A 16,912-nucleotide genomic window follows, 5' to 3' on the forward strand; every position below is an offset into this window, starting at 1 on the left:
ACTTTCTTGATCTCGATTTCTTGCCTTTATGGTAGCACAACTGCCCACCATGTCTTCCAAGTAGTTAAGCAGCTCACCTTTTCTTATCAATGTACTTTCCATTGATCAAGGTCCTTGCCTTTTATGCATTCAAAATGAGAACTCATAGAACTCACATGCATAATTAACTCAAGTGGAATGGCATAGAAACAAAATAATGTCAACACGATAGGTTATAAACCTCAACTCGTGTGCTAGTGATGATCGATAAGGTTTATTTGATTTGTTCTTGAAACCTTTCAAGACAATAAGACTCCCACTGACTCCTTGAAATATAAGATTCTCTTGTCAATAACCATTTCTTGACAACCAAACATTCAAGAGTTAGTGTAGCTTTTATCAAAACACTTCATAAATTGGTCCTAGTTGGTCTTTGCCTTATCTAAGACATCACAACTTTCCACATTTGATGAATGTTATAAACCTTATTAATACTTATCCAATCAATGTCACAATCTTAACTCTAAGACTTGTTTTGGAACGAAGTATGATTGACTTCTTGATTTAACCATTTCTTTAATTCTTGATTCCTCTTCTTAGACATACAATTGTACTAAGACTCACTTAGAGGATTAATTGCGATATGGTTCTTAATCATTAAGACCTATCATAAAGCATAAAAGCTACTCTCCCTTCTTCTAAGAATGGAGAAACTTTTATCTTTCTGCCTACTTGATTCTTCTTATTTGTTCTGCTATTGGTTTAAACTTTTTCAATCAATTCATAATTACACTTAATCTTGTAAGTATAATCATGACGAATATCATTGTTACTCTTATGGTGGACTTGATCAACACGCAACTTTGTGTATTCGATCTCCAAGTCCTTCACTTGACACTTTGTCAACGAATTAGTCTAATTTCCAAATATGAAATTTCTCATTCATCATGCAACCAAGTTGCGTGATTCCAAATTTCTGTCCAATTGAAACTTGGGCGATGAGAAACTCTCCCTATTTGTTAAATTTTCGACATTTCCACAACTAAGAATCAAATCCATTATTGCTAATAATAGAAACATCCAAACATCAATTTTTCATATACGCCATTGCAAGGATAAATAAACAATATAAAATCAAAATTTATTTTATTACGGAAAAAATTTTCTCCTTACAATGCAATTCATTGAAAAACTATGCTAATACATCTTTCTTAGCAATCTAATTCTAACTCTAAGTAGTAGCTCAAGAATCTAATCTTCGAGAAATGCGATCGAAATCCATTCCTTCACGGTTAGATTTTTCTCACTTCTTCCCTTAAGCTTCCTTTCTTTTCTTCGATCCTACAAAACATCAATTGTAATCTTATCACATTATGTATTAAGAATCTAGAATAGAAGCTTAAAAGAGTTAGTCGATGGATTTTACCTAAAGCAAAGCCATACGTTTTGACTCTCCCATCTCTTAGATCTCTTAGGTAAATAGGGCAGCTTCGTCTCCAATGCCCTTTCTCTTGGCAATAAAAGCAAATTGACTCTTTTGGAACTACTTCAGACATCGCCTTTCTCTTATGATCAAACCTTTCGATCATAGCATGTCTTTCGTTGCCATTGTCTATATCCATAGAGGTCTTGAAGGAAGATTCACCAATCAAATTTGCTTTTCCATTGTGCCAAAACATTTCTGATTCAGCAGCAATAAGCATATAGGTGAGATCTATAAGGGTCACGTCGCGGTTCATCATATAGTACTCTCTTACGAACTCACTATATGAGTTAGGAAGTGACTGAAGAACCCAATCAACAGCTATTTCCTCACAGACAACGGATCCCAACATTCTTAACCTATCAATGTGTGACTTCATCCCTATGACATGTGCACATACCGACTTTCCTTCTTTATGTTTACTTGCCAAAAGGGGTTGAGTGATCTTGAACTTTTCAAGCCTTTGAACTTGTGGGTTAGGGAGAATGATTGGAGGAGGAGGAGGAAGTGAAGTATGATCTCTTGTTCCTCGATCGAATCATGGAATATCATCTTCATGTGGAATGCTTGTTCCACAGGATTTGAGAAGACCATAGTTGTCAAACTTTGACATCTACAATACGGGAGAAAACGAATTCAAGTTAGTTGATTGAATGAGTCCTTAGCAAATCACCCAAATGAGATACTAAGGTTAGGACCCAACACAATATTCTACAACTCGGAAGAGGGATATCGTAACCCTAATTGCAGAATATTTGAAGGTAAGTGAATTACGATTCACTAATTTCCACCACGAAAAACGAAAAAGAATTTAAGTTTTAAATCTATGAAAACTCCTAGATCCTTTGAGATTCATTGAACTTTCAATGGCATTTTTAAATCTCGATATGCCCCTCTTGTTTGTGATTGGGATGCCGAGGATCACAAAGCGGGTGTGAATAACCATGCAAACTTACATGGTACCCTCACATGTTACAGTCACTTATTCGATGTGCCGGTAAACCACACACGCTCCACCGAACTATGACAAACATTGAGTCACCCTTTGCTACCTTTGCTTAGAACCATTTAGTGTGCCGGTAAACCACACACGCTCCACTAACGTCTTCGCAAGGGCACAAAGTGTAATTTCATGGAATTGCATCAATTCACTTTTGCCTAAGTAACTAAGATTGGGAATTTTATGAAAACATTTAGTTACTTTAGTAATTCATTATACTTATAATGGAAGGTTTTTATCCCATCCTACCCATTCGGCTAACGACCCTCCACTAGTCAAGAGTGCGGTGGGTAAGAGTGGATACCCATTCAATCGCCATTTTATAGGCAATTTCCTTAAACACCCCTTATAGACTAGCTTCGTGAATGAGGCCTACTAACGGTAAGACTGACTTTTACTCATACATATATATAGTGTTAGACTTTTAATGTTATATATAGTATAGGGTGTATTCTACACTTTTAAAATATTAGGTGGTCAAATTTAACAATTATACTTTTAATTCAATTAAATTTTAAACCAAAAACTTTATGGATTTATTAAACCTCTTTTAATTATACACCTTAATTAATTAATAAAACCATAAGGGTGTGATTTGAACTTTTTCAAAACTATAATAAGGTTTTAGAATTTAACATTCCTAATTAAACTTTTAATCAACTTTTAAATTCCAAAACTTGAGGGCAAGTTTTGAAACATTTCAAAACATTAGGGTTTAGAATTTAAATATACATCAAAATTAAACAATTAATCAAAATTTAAATTCCAAAACTTGAGGGCAAGTTTTGAAACTTTTCAAAACAATTTAGTTTTAATTTTTCTTAAAAAATTTCGAATTTATGACATTTAAATTAAAAAAATTAAATATTAAAACTCTTGATTTAATAATTATCTTGAATTACACTATTAATTTAATTATTAAATCATAAGAGATTATCTAAATAATGAGGATAATTACCATTTATACATTTAAGATATCCTAATCCCTTAAATATCTCTATAGTTTTCGAAAATAAGGATAGGATAATGCAAAATCTATAATTACCATATTTAACAATTAGAGGATAATTACAAGATATGGTATAATCCAAATCCCTAAAATTTAGGATCTTATCTTGGGGAGGAGGCTAATTTCGAAAATCAAGGGATTAAAACAAACCCTAGATTTTGAAATTTAAGGGTTTAAGGAAAGGATTTGAAGATCTTATTCAAACTCTTGCAAATTAGGGTTTGCAAACCCTAATCTCGAAAAAAAAAACTTTAGCCTCCTAGGGTTTATTGGCAATAAACCCTAATATGTCAAGTTCATACAATTGGATTTTTCATACATATCAAGCATCAATACAATAGAAACCAGTCTAGGCTCTGATACCACTGATGGGTTTTGGTCCTAAGACATCCTATGTGCTCATACAAACCCTAATGCTTGGATCTAGGTTTCTCTATTGTACATGCTTTGAATCCAAGACTATAAACCCTAATTCTAGCATATGGAAATCGATATTAACATATAATTAGGTTTAAGATATTACCTTGATTGTTATGTAGCAATAACAATCCAATTCCTCCTTGTATTGACTTTGGAAGGCTTAGAGTCACAAGTGTCACTCCTCTAATGGCTTACAAACACCATAAGCAAGTGGAGAAGGTATAAAGAGAGAGGAGAGAGGTAGAAATTCGTCCTTAGATGCTCTAGGGATCAAGTGCACGAAATCCTAAGGCCTTAGGGGTCTTTATATAGGGTTGGGATAGGGTTTCAGTCCTTATCCTTATCTAGTTGCTTGCTTACCAAGCAACCCATAAGATAAGCCTTGAATCCTTATCATAGTCGAATTCTAAGGTCCTTATCACCTCAAATTCGTCCAACCTATCCTTAAGATAATCCTTACCTTATTTTGTAACTATCACATAATTACAATTCAGCCCCTCCAGTTTAATTAATTACATTTGATCACAAAATTAATTCTTAATTAATTATTGACCAATATTAATTAAACAAATATGATTTCTCCTTTAATATATTATTCTTATAACATATTAATAAATCATAATAACCTCTCTCTCTAGTTATCTCTCCAATCAAGTTGCTTTGGTGAAGGCAACCCAAAAGGACCATGCACCATCGGGTCAAGTACATACCAAAATAGTTATGGACTTAGACATTAATCCAACAGAGACTAGGGTCTCCATGTATGTCGGGGATAGTTATTTTACATGGTTATCAAGATCGAGAGAAATTGCAGGATTAATGTATGCGTGGGTTGCAGGTCATGGGTCATGAGTTGAGTGCTTCATTGGGACGAGTGGTCCCAATTCGGTGCCGGACCAGACTCTCGAGTTTGAGTTTGGCTTTGGTGGTGTATTGAGTAGGCGAATGAGAATCCGGATTCAGAGATGGATTTTAATTGAGGGGTGTTGTAGGTCATCTGATGTCTTAGACCTGAGTGGGTCAGTTCGTTTGAAAGGGAAGGACCGCGAGATGCGTGGAACTAATGAGTAGTAGACGACAGAGGTCGAGGGTGAAACGATTTCCATTGAGATTGTAGTATTCGCTTGAGGTAGAGCGAACTTCTTGACTTGTGTGTCACAATGGGCCGATATAGTGGTTGTGAGAAGGAAGTCAGTGAGACGTTTTGGGGCATGCAAAAGGTAACCTTTGGAGGTTCAACTATAGGGTCAGGAGTAGACTTAGTGCTCAGTGTTGAGAGGGTTATCTGATAGGGAGCTGGAGCTTATGATTGTTAGATGTCAGAAGATACTTCTGAGCAATCATGATCATTTTCTTGTGTCTGAGGACAGGGTGTTGAGAGTTCTTTGTTTAGATGGGTTTCGATTGCAGTTCAGTGGATGAGTTTATGGTGTAATGTGACCCTTTCGTTCCTTGGAGTATGTTATGGATCGCTTAGTATGTCTGGTATGAGTGATTGGTGACAAATCCTTGGGCTTTGACTTGTTTTTAACATTCACAACGAGAGAATCACAGGGGCAATGAGTTTCCAGGGTCTGTTATTCGAGGAGCGAATAACATGGTGATAGCTTGAGAGGGCGGTCTGGCAGTGAGACAGGCCACTAGAGTTTTCAGATTTTGGAGAGTCAGAAGGGGTATCGTAATGAAAGAAGGGTATGTCCTCTTCCAGGTTTAGGATTTCTTGTTTGGTTTCAGATGTCCATGGAGGAAGTTAAATTGTGTGATATGAGATCCTTTCGGTGGTAATTTTCAGGTTGTTGGGTTCGGTCTATGTGACGTTGAGAAGCAATTTCGAGGGCAAAATCTAATTCAAGTGGGGGAGACTTGTAACATCAAGACTTTCAGATGCATTAATGTGTGTTTATCTTTGAGATTTTTAGAGTGACGCGACGAGTCGTGAGTCCGACTCGCCGAGTAGGGCCGAGTTGTCAGCATGGATTTAATGAGTGGACTCGACGAGTCAAAGAGCTGACTCGCCGAGTAGGTGTTGTGCAGAGAAACCCTAATTTCCTGGGGGTTGGGGCCTATATAAAGGAGCTTATAGCCTCACCTTCACTGAGAGTAAACCTAACGTCCTTTTGAGATAGAGAGTGTGAAAGGAGTTAATTTTGGGGTCTTTTGGTACATTTCTTTTAAAGTGGAGGGAAGGATTCATCAAGGATCAAGAAAGGGGCCATTAGATTAGTGTTATTTCGTCCAAGAGCTTCTGGAGAAGGTAAAAAGTTATCATATTTCTCCTTGTGGTGATTAGATCTCATGTTTTGATGAATAGGGCTTTCTATCACCTTTTTGTTGAGATATGAGTGCATGGAGTCCCTTTCTAGGCCTAGACTTCAGATCTGGACCTTGTGAGGTCCAGAGGGTCCAAAGGCTCAAGCTTTATTCAGTCACTTAAAGAGTTATTGTGTTTGGTGCCCTTGTTGGAGCATGTATTAGCATTATGAGTCTTATATGCCATGTTTGAACCTAAAGCTTGCAACTTTACGTGACAATGGACCCTTAGGATGGTAGATCTAGTGTTTGGAGTGATGGATTTGTCCCGATGTGTTTGATTGTGTGATAACTCGACGAGTTGGGGGTCAACTCGACGAGTTGAGCTAGACTTTCTTGAGACTTCTGAGGAAACGAGGGACTCGACGAGTCGCATGAGTGCACTCGACGAGTCGGGTCAAACATGGACTAGTGACTCAATTTTGACTTCTGTTGACTTTATGGTTGGGTTAATCATGAGTAATGGAGACCATGGAGGGGTAAAATGGTCTTTTATCCACTTCAAGAGTTAGACAGAGAAAAAAATAGCCTTTGGTGTATTTGAGTATGAATAGAGTATTAATTAGAGATGATATCCCATGTGTTAGGCGGAGGCTAGTTCGAGATTTCCGACTATGAGGCTATTACTTGCTAGCTTGTGAGGTGAGTCTTCTCATTATACTTTATCTAGAGTGGTAGTTATGTGTGACCATAGGGTCTTATGTACTTACTTGAGTTATGCATTTTGTCTGTGTGATATATATGCTTTGTTATGTGTCACGGAGACCGGACCGGAGGGTCCATTGAGTTGTGAGACAGGCAGGTCCTCACTGAGATCGGACTAGAGGGTTCAACGAGCCATGGGACTGGAGGGTCCCACTGAGACACTTAGACCGGAGGGTCTTACAGAGTTATAGCCTCGAGTGGCTAATGTGTTGTATGTGGTATTTTAGGGAACTCACTAAACTTTGCTTACCGTGTTGTGTGTCATGTGTTTCAGGTTTTTCTCAGGATCACGAGAAGGCACCGACTTGATTGTACACACCAGTGAAAGAACTATGTTTCGAGGATCCTGGATTTAATCAAACAATTATGGAGTTGTGATTTGTAATTCAAATAAATGAGATTTTTGTGAAATATATTATGAAAATTATGCGATTTTAAATAAAAAATTTATTTGAAAATTTACGGCGTTACATCTTTCTTTAATGTTTTTTATATACTTAGGATCTATTCCATAGGTACTAATATTATCAATCCAACCCCTTAACAAAAATACTATTTAAAAAGACCTCCCGACCCATGCGAAAGAATGGGTCACTTCCCTAGTTAATAATAAAAAGTAAAATATATAAAAAATAATATTAAGGGTAACATAATTGATTATATGTCTCTTAAGGACTAAAATCCAAACAAATCTAAATGATATGAACATTCCAAGAGAAAAAAATTAAACCAAACACACACTATGCCAAACCACAAGGACCATAAATTTGTCCCAAAATATATAATATGTATATTTTTCCAAAAAAAAAAAAAAAAAAAAACTCTATGCACTAATGTGACTTTTTATTTCAATCAAATGTCACCCTTTAAACCTTTATGCTGTATTTATTTTCCATTTATTATTTTTTTAATTTTGTTATTTTAATAACAAACTAAACATTTTCTTGAAATTTCGATGTTATTATTATTATTATTTTTAAAATTTGAAATGGTCCAAAATCAATAGCGTATTTTTTGTCAAAAAAAAATATTTTAAATGTGACATAAAATTAGTCTAAAATGATTTATGCCGTACAAATTTAAACTTCTCAAAACACAAAAACTTAGTTACTTTTATTAAATTATTATTTACAATGACTAGTTTTGTTAATACCAAATAAAATTGTAAATGGTATAAAATGTAAAAAGAATATCATTAAAAAGTGTTTTCGCACGAATAGATCGTGCGATTAGTTCCCATCTTTACCATCTAGATCCTCCTCCATGTGAAGTGACACTGACACCTCCACTCAAACAAAAAATGAAACAACCGGACAGGTGATATCCGGCCATGAACTACTTCCTACCACTGCAGGAGGCCTTTTGCTCATCTACATAACCAGTGTGTGAGATCGCACTATTCCGCTAAGCCTCGGTTTCGATGGAGGTTTTCGAAGGTAAGATCAATTATAGTGCAAATACTCAATGTAATTTGAAACGTCACGAGTAATTCTATTGATATTGAACCCCGTTCAAGATTTTTGGTAATCGGTTTGTTGATCCTAATTTTGGTTTTGGCATTTTAACAAACAGTTGATCAGCCGGAACATTTACTGTTAGTGAACGAAGACGAGCATGGTGGGTTTAGTGGATCAGAAGCCAAAATCGAGGTGAAGAATTTGTGGAGATTTTCAGATAAAGGAGTTTCCATCCTTCAGAACGTAAGTCTGGACATACCTAGAGGCAAAATCATCGGAATCATAGGCCCGAGTGGTAGCGGTAAGTCTACGCTATTAAGGGCACTCAACCGTCTATGGGAACCAGCTTCCGGCACGGTGTTCCTTGACGGAAAAGATATCACCGGCCTTGATGTTCTTCAGCTGCGGCGAAAAGTCGGTATGCTGTTTCAGCTTCCTGTTTTGTTCGAAGGTAAAAATTAAATGATCATATTCTAATTTTGGGTCATATTAAATAATTACTTTTGGTTGCTTTAACTTTAAATAAGAGAAGCATGCCCAAATAGCATCTCCTACGCCCCCAAATTATTATAATCATTTTTGAAACGCACTACTAAGAAGTTGCAAGAATACTGGTTATTGAGATAAATATATAATTACCAACATTTATGTGGTTTTAATCAACTAAATATGTTATTGTACTTGTGATTAATAGCTTTCAAAACGTATGTACTTCTAAAAATGAGATGCTCGAGTAACATTTAGATTCTGAACAGGGACAGTTGCAGACAACATAAGATATGGGCCACAGCTGAAAGGAAAGAAACTAAGCGATCAAGAAGTGTACAAGTTGCTGACATTTGCTGATCTTGACTCCTCTTTCTTCAACAAACATGGCAACGAACTATCTGTTGGTCAAGCTCAAAGAGTTGCACTTGCTAGAACATTAGCCAATGAGCCAGAGGTAATGTGGTTCGTTTTGCTTAAATTATGGTAAGAAAAGTAACACATGTGAAATTACCTAAGTACCCCTTTCTTGTTGGGTCTTCCTTACTTAGGTTCTGTTATTAGATGAGCCAACAAGTGCTTTGGATCCAATATCGACACAGAACATAGAAGATTTGATGATGAAGTTGAAGAGTAGTAAAGGGATGACGATTGTTATGGTTTCCCACAGCATTAAACAAATTCAAAGGATTGCAGACGTGGTTTGTGTGCTTGTAGGTGGTGAAATTGTTGAAGTTGTGAATTCAGACAAACTCTCAGAAGCTAAGCATCCTATGGCAACCAGATTTCTTCAACTCAGTTCTTGATTTCTATCAGAGTTCAACAATTGAATCCCCCTATTAGTGTTTATCAGAACACTCGGTATGTGTATAATGATTAATATAAATGTTTGTTTTTTTTTTTTTATCAATATAGAGCAAATAGTGCGAGTTAATTTATGCACAAATTGGTTGAACAAAGTGAAATGAAGTTTTACCGGTGATAAATTAGGAATAAAATTTAAGAAGGGGGATGGGAGAACATTATCTCTCAAACCCTCAACAACATAATACTATATATATATATATATATATATATATATATATATATATATATATATATATATATATATATATATATATATATATATGCACCTAAACTTGACATTTTTATTCCGCCAACGATCTTTGGGGTAACATCTTCCGGTTTTGACTTTAAGGTATAATAAAATTCAGACCTGAAATGACATGTCACAGGTTGGTACCTCAAAAGGATAAAGTTAATTAAAAGAAAAACAGTCAACTGACACTAACTGGTGAATTTAAAAAAAAAAAAAAAAAAAAAAAACACGTATGGTGAAGTTGCAAACTAACCTGGGGATTCTCAATTCGGCATTTCTGGAGCTCCTCTTGTGCACATGCGAGCCTCCATTGTAAATAAGTTATTTCATTAAGTAAATCCTTTTCCCTATTGCTGCTTGCATCCAGCTGAAATAGGAAAATAAAATTATTTTGGAAATGGACACGTGTAAAGCAAATGAATGCGTACCATGGGTTTATCTAGTATGGGTAAGTTTGCAGATGGGCATCCTCCATCTATATTTAAGTTAGAATCGGCAGGGGAGTTTGCCTTCATTAGACTCAATATGCAATCCTATATAAGAGTAATAAAATGTGTAAACACTTTTTTACTTTTAAGTAAATTGAAAAGTGAAGGACGTTAAATGCATGTGATGTTATAATACTAAGTTTTACTTTTACATACCCTTTGAAGAGTAGTTGTCTGCAAAATAAACTGCAGGGCAGGCATAGGAAGATTGTTCTGGTGACCAATGGGATTTTGGGGTATTATCTACAAACAACATTTTATATTATTATTCCTAAAACTTGCTAATAAATGTGTTATTGATATTTTTAATAAATCCAAACCTGCATGCTATGACTCTTCTGCATTATGGGGGGTGGGGCTGCTGCTGCCTACAAAAAAATAATGATTTTACTTTTAATCTGGCTGTAAATGGAAACCTCGAAAAAAATATTTATCAAATCCAAAAAAATAAAATAAAATAAGTGAGCTAAATACCTTGTCAAAGTCGATACTCTCGGAAGTAACCTTAAAACGGCCTCTTTGTTGGACACGATGACCTTTTGCTTTGTCATCATGTTCATCACCACTTGCTGCTCCATTGCAACTAGGGACTCTAGAGAACTGACCTTGCAGCTTCTCACTGTAATTTCATATAATCAAATAAAAACGTTTCACTTGTGAAACAGCTTAAACTAGAGACTTCACAGAAAGAGAAAAAGGTATCTTAGCATTGCTGTATATCATACGCTATTTTCTAGCAAAACATCAAAAAATAAGTTAGTAATCTATATGTATTCAAGACCAATAAGTTGGTAATCTAACGACAAAATGAATAAGTAATTTATGGATTGGAAGCAATTTCATATAAACATTGCACTTTCCAACATTAGTTACGATTCAGTGAATTATCAAACCATTACACCATTTCTTGCACCAAAATAATAAAAATTGAGTAATATTTGGGGCAAAAAGTAGTTCCTGTCCAACCCGTTGCACTGTTTTTATCATAAAAAAGAATAATTCTAAGCATATTCATTTTCTTATAGAACTTAAAAAACAACCCTTATATTTATTTTCATTTTTACAAATTTGAACCACATTTTTTTTATCACGGTAGCATTATAGATTAGATTATTATGATAAAAAATTTATAACCAACAATAGTATGTGCATATAATCAGTCATCATAATATGTATTCAAAATTTAGATGAGTTTGAAACATAAATAATAAAAAATATAACATGTTAGTATATAAGTTTGAACCATAAACATTAAAATACAATATAAATTAATCTGAATTTCATTTATAACATAGCATCACAATAAATTTATATGTCATAATTTTAAATAAGAACATATTTATACTAAAAGATATCAACAGCCCGTCTAGCTCAGTTGGTAGAGCGCAAGGCTCTTAACCTTGTGGTCGTGGGTTCGAGCCCCACGGTGGGCGAAAGTTTTTGGAGCTAAAGCCCAAAAGCGTGTTTTTTTTGTATGCGGATATGTGAAGCTAAGCCCAAAAGATAAAAGATAAAAGATAAACGATAATACCTATCCCATGAAGCTGCCCTCTGGTGAGAATGAGAAGGAATGCGATCGAACTCACTGGAATTATCAGCACGAGGAGAAGAATTTGCTGAAACCATTTGTCCGCTGTTAGAACCAACGCTTAACTCATCTTCAGATTTCTCGCATTTTCTACTCACAGATAAAACAAACTGTAAATCCAATAATAATAATACCCACTCTCTGACCATATGCAATTTAAACTAAACATAAACGTACATGGATAAAGGAGCCAGCGCAGATGGATCCTACAATGATTTTAATTAAATAATTAAACTCAAAACGTAAAACAGATGAATAGTCATCCAAAACTTTACTTACAATTTCTGCACTTTCTGAAGCTTCACTCAAGGATGACAACTGATGCTGAAGCTTTCTTTCATTAAGACCAGTCCCGGGGAAGGAATTCATGCTTCCCAACTGATATTTCTCAGCTACAGAGTCCTCATCTTGGAGCTTTTATTACATGAAAATTATTGTCACTTAATACATGATTATCCTAGTTTTTTCGGCTTAACTCAAAAAGAAATAACCATGTATAGCTTGTCTAGACATTAAGCCCATTAAGTAAAAAATGTAGGCAACATACCAAGGAAGCTTGTGCCTTGACATCTTCAAGGTCAAAGTTCCATCCACTGATCCCTCTTTTGTATTCGTTCTGGAAGGAAGTTATTTTTAAAACATAAGTACAAAATTATGCTTCATTAATGACATTTCAATAACCCCTACCTGTGACATTTCTTCTTTCTGCCCATCTGGAATTTCCTTTTGAGCAAGCATATCTTCCTCCTTTTGCTGTTGTTACAAAATTAGTTTCTTAGCACAAAAAAATAATAATAATTAAAAGAAATTCTATTAATAGACCAACCTTTAGTGCTTGAAGACGATCACCAATTGTTGGGAGGCCTTCTAGAAGCTTACGTACTATAAAATCATTTGATCTGGCTTGTTTGAAAAAATAATGCTTCAAAAGCTTCTTTGCAGAAGGGCGCTTTGAAGGATCTTTGACCAGACAACTTGCAGTCATCTGCTTAAAAGACTTGAAATTGAAAACAAACAATGTGTCAGTGTCAGATCACATACTTAAAGTATTATCAAGAAAAACAGAAGCTGTTACCTTGGAAAACTTATTGTCCCTCTCATAATCAAAACCAGGGGGTGCATTTTGCAAGGTCATTAGCAAAACCTACCAAATATAAATTAAGTATTTTAAACTACCTGATCATTAAAACATTAAGCAACATTTATGCGTGAAAAGTGAAAGGCACCTTCATTGGGGGATATTTAGAGAAAGGAGCATGCCCATGAGCAAGCTCCAGAGCTGTTATACCAAAAGACCATATATCAGCCCTGCATACAGGAAAATTACCAGCATGCCCTTTAGGTATAAAAAGTAAAAACAATTTTGTGTTTGGATAATAATAATAATAATACATAATAAGTGGAGAAGTTTTTATGTGGTAAAGAAAAATTACTGACTTGAAGTCGTATCCATGTAATTGCTCCATAACCTCAGGGGCCATCCTAACAAAAAAGGTAAATGTCTGAGTAAGAAAATAATTTCGGATTATTTGGTAATCATCATATTTAAAAAAGAAATGTTGATAAAGAACAAGAGTATATAAATATGAGAATTTACCAGCATGGTGTCCCAACAAAAGTATTCCTAACACGTTGTCTGTCACCTGAATCAAATAAGCAAGCTGAAACACCAAAATCACCCAGCTTGATTGCACCTTGGTCACTGATAAGAATGTTCCCAGCCTATGCAAACCCCCCCCCCCCCCCCCCCCAAAAAAAAAGCAAAATATTCAGTTTGGAATATAAATATATAATTATAATGGGAATGATGAAAACTGACTTACTTTGACATCTCGATGAATGTGGCCATGATGATGAAGATACTCCAATGCCTTTAATGTCTCACGCAGTATAGTTGCAATAACAACTTCTTCAAAACCCTCAGGATGAAAAGCCTTCAACATATGAAGACAAGAGCCACCAGCCATAAAAGGCATAACAACCCATAAGTTATGGTCATTTACAAAGGAGCAGTGTGATTTAAGAACATTTGGATGATCAACCAGCATCATTATCTGAGACTCCCGTGACACGTTGTTCTGGAAAACAACAGATCAAAAAGTTTTGTAAGTTCCTTTTAGATGAATCTATGGGAATTGAATCTTGGAGATGTTGTTACTATATCAGCTAATTAATCACTATAAGATACATTTTTTAAAGTATCGTGAATAAAATATGGAGAAACAAAATCTGAATTTACCAAATCGCAGTTTCCTTGTTCAAAATCGAGAACTTTGATAGCCACAACCTCATTGTTGTCGAGACACTTGGCCCTGTAAACATAGGCGTTACCACCTTGCCCAATCTCCTCATACAGCACATAGTGCTCCGCTCCGATCGGGTATTTCTTCTTGTCCATTTCAATCAATCAATTCCTGATCAAACAAAAACTGGATATATCTTATTAAAATGCACCTCATACAACGAATCTTAATTTTACACTCCGTATGTATGATGATTAAACAAAAACAAAAGCAATATATAGAGAAGCGTAAATTTTAGGAACTTACATAAGAACGAGACCTTGAAGATCAATTCTACGTACAAGCACCGAAAATTACAGAATCAACATTGATTATACATATTAACCGATGCAATATTTAACAAAATCAATATTGTGATTTTCCGAGGTGCAATAAAGGAAAGTTTACAGAGGCATTGATGATGATGATGGTGATGACGACGGCGAGAGCGAGGATGTTCTCTGGTTTCTCGTGACGGAGGAGAGAGAGAGTACCTATCGGATCGCCGCTCGAACGTAGAAACGTTTGTATGCTAAAATCCCGCCACTTGTTATGTCAATTGTCATGTCATGAGTCATCACTTCTTACATTTGGATTTCTATGACTTGCGATGAAGTTAAATCAAGGAAGTAATGTACAACTGTTGATGCACCATGTCCAAGTCGTTGAAAGTTGATAGTACGGTTTAGGATGACAACAGGGCGGGTTTGGGACGGGTTTTGGTAATCCCAGCCTTGTCCCCGAATATGAAAATCGATCATATCACTGCTTCGATTTTTAACGGGTACCCATTTATCAAACACTATCGGTTCTGCGGGTATCCCAATGGGGGTAACGGAGATCCCCGATTAACATTTAAATTAAAAATAATTTAAATTAAGAATAATTTTAATGTAATGAGAATACAAAACCATTAGACTTAGTGATGCAAGCATAAATTCATATCCAAAATAATTTTGATAATTTACAAAACGATTAAAAGCAAACGTATTTGTTTTGAATTTCTGATACATAAGTGGTTACTAGTGACAAAAAAAAAAAAAAACAACAACAACAAAGACACTAACATTCATAAACCGTAATATCACTATTACTCTAAGTACTATAAATAAAAAAATGTAAAAGCACTAGCACTACAAATAAAATCATATGAACGGTTTCAGGTAACGGGTTTCGGTTTCGATTTCGGGTAATCGGAACGGGTATTTTGTTTACCATCCCCGTAACCAAACCCGCGAAATTTTTTTAAAAGAATATTGAACTCGATCCCGACCCTGATTAACTGACCCCAAACCCGACCATAATATGTCGGTTTTCGGTTTTTACCATCGGGTTCGGTTTCTTTGACATCCTTAGTACAGTTACATAATAATATAATATAATATAATAGTTCTCTTTAAGTTTTTTTCCACCTCTTGTATTTTCATTTAATTTGTTAAATGTCATCATGTGGTTATTTTGAATTAATATTTTTTTTAACATGTAGCTTTTCTAGTTTATTAAATTTTATATAATATTTTAATATAATAATTACAATAAATATAGTAATAAATGGATATCAATTTCATTAATAAACTTACATTTTAATTTTAAAATTTTCAATAGACAAAATTGCAAAAATGGTCCCTGTGGTATGCAAAATTTTGGGGTTTTAGTCCAAATAGTGACTTTTTTGGTTTCGTAGTCCTTTTGGAGTGGTTTGTATGCAAAAATGGTCCCTCCGAAAACTGAAATGACTATAATACCCTTGAGGTATTTATTTTTCATTTTTCTTTCATTATTCTTAAAATTTAATATTTATTTATTTATTTTAACAATTAAAAAAATAAAAAAGGGTCTCTCTCTCTCTCTCTCTCTCTCTCTCTCTCTCTCTCTCTCCCTCTCCTGTTTCTTCTTCCCCAGCAAATAAACACACATAAGAATTAAAAATACAAAACACACTCTGGAAGCTGAAGAGTAGAATCCCCACATATATAGTCACGATTTAAAGAAGAACGAGGGACAGAGGCAGTGGATTTGAAGTGAGAGAAAAAAGATTTGGCTTCCTATCGACAAATTTATTGGTTGTGATTAGGGCTCCATTGAAGCTCTGTATTTCATCTGTTTTGGTCATCTGTTCATTCAACAGCTTCTTACCATAGGTTTCTCTTTTCTCTTTTTAATGTTTTGATTCCTTTAAGGTTTCTTGCACCATAGCTGTATGGTTGTTTTGGAGTAGGAATCATTAAAAGCAGCATAACCGAAGTGAGTAGCAACAGATAATGGTTGTAGTAGAGCCCTATTTATAAACGTTCTTGAAGAGTGAAAGGGCACAAATTCTTCAGCCATAGGATTTCCGTTCGATAAGATTTCCTCCAAATCTCTTATATCTTTCTTAAAACCCTCTTTGTGGCTATGGCGATCAACCCTATTCTTCAGCCTATGATTGTTATCATTTGACCCCGAAATCAAAATCGAAGACTGTAAATCGATTTTGGAGAAGAAGATTGGCTCTCAATTAGAACAAGCCACACTCGATGAGGTGTTTGGGTTTGTGACTGAGAAGAATAAAGACAACATTTGGGTGTGTATGTGTCTATGGATGTGTGTTTGCAGCTTTGGATTCG

At 35.1% G+C, this 16,912-nt stretch overlaps 2 protein-coding genes and 1 non-coding gene across 4 annotated transcripts; 2 read left to right on the plus strand and 1 right to left on the minus strand.

The window, feature by feature from the left end:
- Positions 1 to 8,146: 8,146 nt before the first annotated feature.
- On the plus strand, positions 8,147 to 9,787 carry LOC145052157 (ABC transporter I family member 17-like). Its single transcript, XM_078999970.1, has 4 exons — positions 8,147 to 8,342; positions 8,479 to 8,814; positions 9,119 to 9,306; positions 9,401 to 9,787. The coding sequence occupies exons 1-4, from the start codon at positions 8,327 to 8,329 to the stop codon at positions 9,653 to 9,655; spliced, it is 795 nt and encodes a 264-aa protein (XP_078856096.1). The 5' UTR covers positions 8,147 to 8,326; the 3' UTR covers positions 9,656 to 9,787.
- Positions 9,788 to 9,958: 171 nt separating this feature from the next.
- Positions 9,959 to 14,847, minus strand: LOC145052158 (serine/threonine-protein kinase BLUS1-like). 2 transcript variants are annotated; one of them, XM_078999972.1, is made up of 19 exons: positions 14,574 to 14,847; positions 14,264 to 14,438; positions 13,848 to 14,102; positions 13,622 to 13,746; positions 13,462 to 13,506; positions 13,251 to 13,332; positions 13,100 to 13,168; positions 12,851 to 13,021; positions 12,712 to 12,777; positions 12,572 to 12,640; positions 12,304 to 12,438; positions 12,202 to 12,230; positions 11,968 to 12,114; positions 10,911 to 11,055; positions 10,757 to 10,804; positions 10,593 to 10,679; positions 10,377 to 10,481; positions 10,202 to 10,315; positions 9,959 to 10,065 (listed from the first exon to the last, which is right to left on the minus strand). In XM_078999972.1, exons 2-19 carry the CDS (start codon positions 14,420 to 14,422, stop codon positions 10,060 to 10,062), a joined length of 1,857 nt encoding a protein of 618 aa, XP_078856098.1. In that variant the 5' UTR covers positions 14,423 to 14,438; positions 14,574 to 14,847; the 3' UTR covers positions 9,959 to 10,059. The 2 variants fall into 2 exon arrangements, with proteins under 2 accessions (XP_078856098.1, XP_078856097.1); XM_078999971.1 differs by having other exon boundaries at positions 14,264 to 14,453.
- On the plus strand, positions 11,797 to 11,869 carry TRNAK-CUU (transfer RNA lysine (anticodon CUU)). The gene has a single exon. It is a non-coding gene; the product is annotated as a tRNA-Lys (tRNA).
- Positions 14,848 to 16,912: the final 2,065 nt, after the last annotated feature.

Source organism: Lactuca serriola, chromosome 5, assembly GCF_051521515.1.
Source record: "Lactuca serriola cultivar US96UC23 chromosome 5, Lser_US96UC23_V15, whole genome shotgun sequence".
Classification (NCBI taxonomy): Eukaryota; Viridiplantae; Streptophyta; class Magnoliopsida; order Asterales; family Asteraceae; genus Lactuca; species Lactuca serriola.